This window comes from Atta colombica, unplaced genomic scaffold (assembly GCF_001594045.1).
Source record: "Atta colombica isolate Treedump-2 unplaced genomic scaffold, Acol1.0 scaffold344, whole genome shotgun sequence".
Classification (NCBI taxonomy): Eukaryota; Metazoa; Arthropoda; class Insecta; order Hymenoptera; family Formicidae; genus Atta; species Atta colombica.
In genome coordinates this window covers 276764-280277 of record NW_017259453.1, presented here as the reverse complement: position 1 = coordinate 280277, position 3514 = coordinate 276764, and the positions used below count along the sequence as shown (strand labels likewise).

Sequence of the window (3514 nt, the reverse complement as noted above, 5' to 3'; positions counted from 1 at the left end):
TTACACATATGTTTCTAGTAGCAAACACTTGTGTAGATATAAAGATATCTTTTTTATCACATCATTACTGAGAATATACATACAAAGAAATGTAATATGTACATTTAAAAAAAATTTGTTTAACTAACTAAATACATTTTTTTGTTTGCAGATTTGATTAATTCAACAAATTTTATTTAATCGAATTTAATCGTCTGCTTAACATTGAACAATTTGTTAAGCAGAATACGATTAAATTTTAATTTTTAATACGACAAATTTTTTTTTCAGTGTTTACATTTAATAAATATATGTATTGTATGTAGGTATTGAAATGCTTTAAAAAGATTGATGAATCTTTTTTTTTTTTCAGAAGATCATAATACGAGCTGACGATTTAATCAGAGTTCTCAAGAAAAAATGAAGTATAAATTATAAGAAAAATCACACTTACCTTTAATACAGCTGTGTACATTGCGGTGCTAGTAGAGGATGGTGTGGATTGGCGGTGGGGTGATCAGGGGGGCTCCGATGCAGGGCGTACCCCTAGTTGCCCCCCTCTGGTCCCCCACCCCCTCCTTGCTGCTGATGCGCAACCGCCGCCGCTGCCGCTGCCGCCTTTTGCGCCTGCGCTTGCTTCTCCTGCTCGTTTAGCTCCTTGATCGCCTGAATCTCCTTCTTCAACTTCATTCGCCGATTCTGGAACCAAATCTTGATTTGCCGTTCTGTCAGGCAGAGCGCGTGTGCCATCTCGATTCGCCTCCGCCTGGTAAGATAATGGTTCGTGTGGAATTCCTTCTCCAGCTCCAGAGTTTGGTAGCGCGTGTAGGTCTGTCGGCCACGTCTGCGCATTCCGTTCGCCCCTGCGAACAACAAACAAATACGATAAACTTTTTTTGTTCTTTCCTCATGTTGTATTTATTCGTAAGAATTATAAGCAAAACAGCGATTGAGATGATATTCTTCAGAAATATGTTAATTCACTCCTACTATAAATATACCGATCCGCGCTTTGGACAAAATGGCGCGTTAAAGAATTCTATTTTATTTCGCTAATAATAATAACACGTAAATCATATCTTCGTTGTCAAAGTATTTAAAATAAAAAAATTAATTGATAAAAATGTATTAAATTTTTATTTAAAAATAACAAGAGAAATGTATACATTAGTGAGATATTTTGATGAAAATTGAATGTAGATTCAGTTGATACGTCATTTCATTCTTCCTACTTCTTGTTTTAAAACAAGTTATGTTATCTTTATGAGCTGCCACTTAAGATATTTATTAAAAGAGCATTCTAACGAATTTCTGATATCCCGCAGCGCTTTGGGACTGCGAATATCAAACGCGGTGATATAAACGAGGCTCGTGCCGATAAAGGAAATGTGTAAACGGCTTAAAATAAAGCGTGGCATGAGTCGTTCCGAGAGAAAGTAAGGGAGTATACGACAGCGAATAGGTACTGTTGAACAGTCACTTGGGTACAGTAGCGGAGTAAGCCCCGACAGTGGGGGCGCAAGCTCACCTTATCGGCCATTACTGCCTCGTAAAAACCCTCCCGTTTCACCTCTGCCACCGGTCCAACCTAAACCAACCTTTCTTCTCGGCCGTAAGCAGACTCCTTTTACTCTATTTTTGCTCGCATACGGTGCGTACCCAAGTGCATAAATATCCATAATATTACGACTTTTTATCGGCTTATCCTTCCGCATTCGACTTGGATCGATTACCTCAAAAATACAATTAATACAATAGCCGAGAATAAAAAATTATCATATATTATAGCGTTTTTCATTGGCAGATTTTTTACTGGTGGGCACTCAGTGCACTTTAAAATTCGTATACAAATCGACGTAAAGATGTACGTTTAATAAAAATATAGAAACGAATTAAACCTCGAAATTCTCAATGCATTTTATTGTGTTATTTGATAAAATATACATTGAGTATTTTATTAATTGAGATATCTCACTTTTACATTCAGATTAGGTTAATGTAATGTGTACTGAGTGCGCACCAGTAAAAAACTGCCAGTAAAAAACATTATTATTTTGTTTTTATATTCTTCCAACATAACTTTTTGGAAATTTTCTGATATCATTAACATAATAGTTTTTGCTAAAGTACATTAATAAAGAATTCAACATGACGAAACTCTTGAAGACTCACAGATAAAATCATAAATAAATAGAGTTTACAACTTAGAAGAAATACATAATACTAGAAAAGGTATATAATCTATATAATAGAAAATAAAAGATATAATCTATATTCAAAAATTTCAAACTGCCAAAAAATATAATATATATAAAAATATAAAAAAAAATATAAAAATATAATATAAAAAATATAATATCAACTTTCTTTCAAATATGCAAGACTAATGCATATCAACGTCCTAATACAAATCAAATCATCTACTAAACGTTTCAAGTTTATACATAATCACATCACGCTGATCTGTTATCACAAGGTACAAAATGTGCGAAGTTACACGGTGCCTGACTGATGCACATATACAATCAGAATTCCAGACAACCATTGTATCCATATCATACCGAAACAAAGTTTATATCAACATGATGTTTGCTATCGCGATGTAATCAAGTGCCCTGGTGTCCAGGCTACTACCCCTCCGGGCATCTCTACTCATCCTCTCACCCCCGCGATTCTCACGCTAGGTTGTCATATCGGGTTTGCGTCGCGTGGAAGGGCGTGGAGTTACGACGGTGCGTTTTTAACGGTTATTTGTCACACGGACCCCAACGCGAGTCTGGTTTCCTTCCATTTCAAAATCTTCTATCAAACCTTCCTATTATCCCTAGCAGAATACATGGAGAATCATTCTTTCTCCATGTATTCTATTGGCACAAGTTCCGAAATGCGAACGTGATAGATCAAAAGCGACAAACTTTCGAATTTTAGAAATAAAATTAAACATTCTATTTTAATTAAATCGCAATTTCTTATATTTGCATGCAAATAAGAAATATAGAATATTATAACACTTGTTATATGTATTTGTTACGTCTTACACACATTTATTCTCAATTGTAAGGTTTTTATAGAAAATATTAATTTTTTTTTACAAGTAAAAAAGTATAATAAAAAATAGCAAAGAGTATAAAATATGAAAAAAGAAGAACATGATAAAAATATTTTATTTCTAATATGTTTTTTACTTAATTGTTATTTAATTCAGGAGTAGGTCCACTTAACTTTATTTACGTAAACAAGGTACGTTTTAATTTTAAAATAACTATCATTAACTATCACTAACTATATTATTGTTTTCAAATTTATTATTATTTGAGAATATTATGGATATGAATTTAATCACAATTTTTAAAAAAATATAAATAAAAAAAATCAATTAAATATAAAGCGAAATAAACACGTTTAATAACTTATTGTGTATTTCTAAAAAATAAAAATTTTAATTAATGTTTTAATATTGTTTCTCTTTATTGAGGATTTTCGATGAAATTGCATATTTAAAGGTTCGTAAAGAGTTATTAAAAATGAAAAAATA

The 3514-nt window shown here is 32.5% G+C and overlaps 1 protein-coding gene across 1 annotated transcript in view; it reads right to left on the bottom strand.

Moving 5' to 3' along the window:
• Positions 1 to 525: 525 nt before the first annotated feature.
• LOC108690655 (homeotic protein ultrabithorax) overlaps positions 526 to 3514 on the bottom strand; it is an 81062-nt gene continuing 78073 nt past the window's right edge. The window contains exon 3 of the mRNA XM_018198049.1: positions 526 to 842. Within this exon, the coding sequence (XP_018053538.1) occupies positions 526 to 842 (317 nt within the window). The remainder of the gene's footprint in view (positions 843 to 3514) is intronic.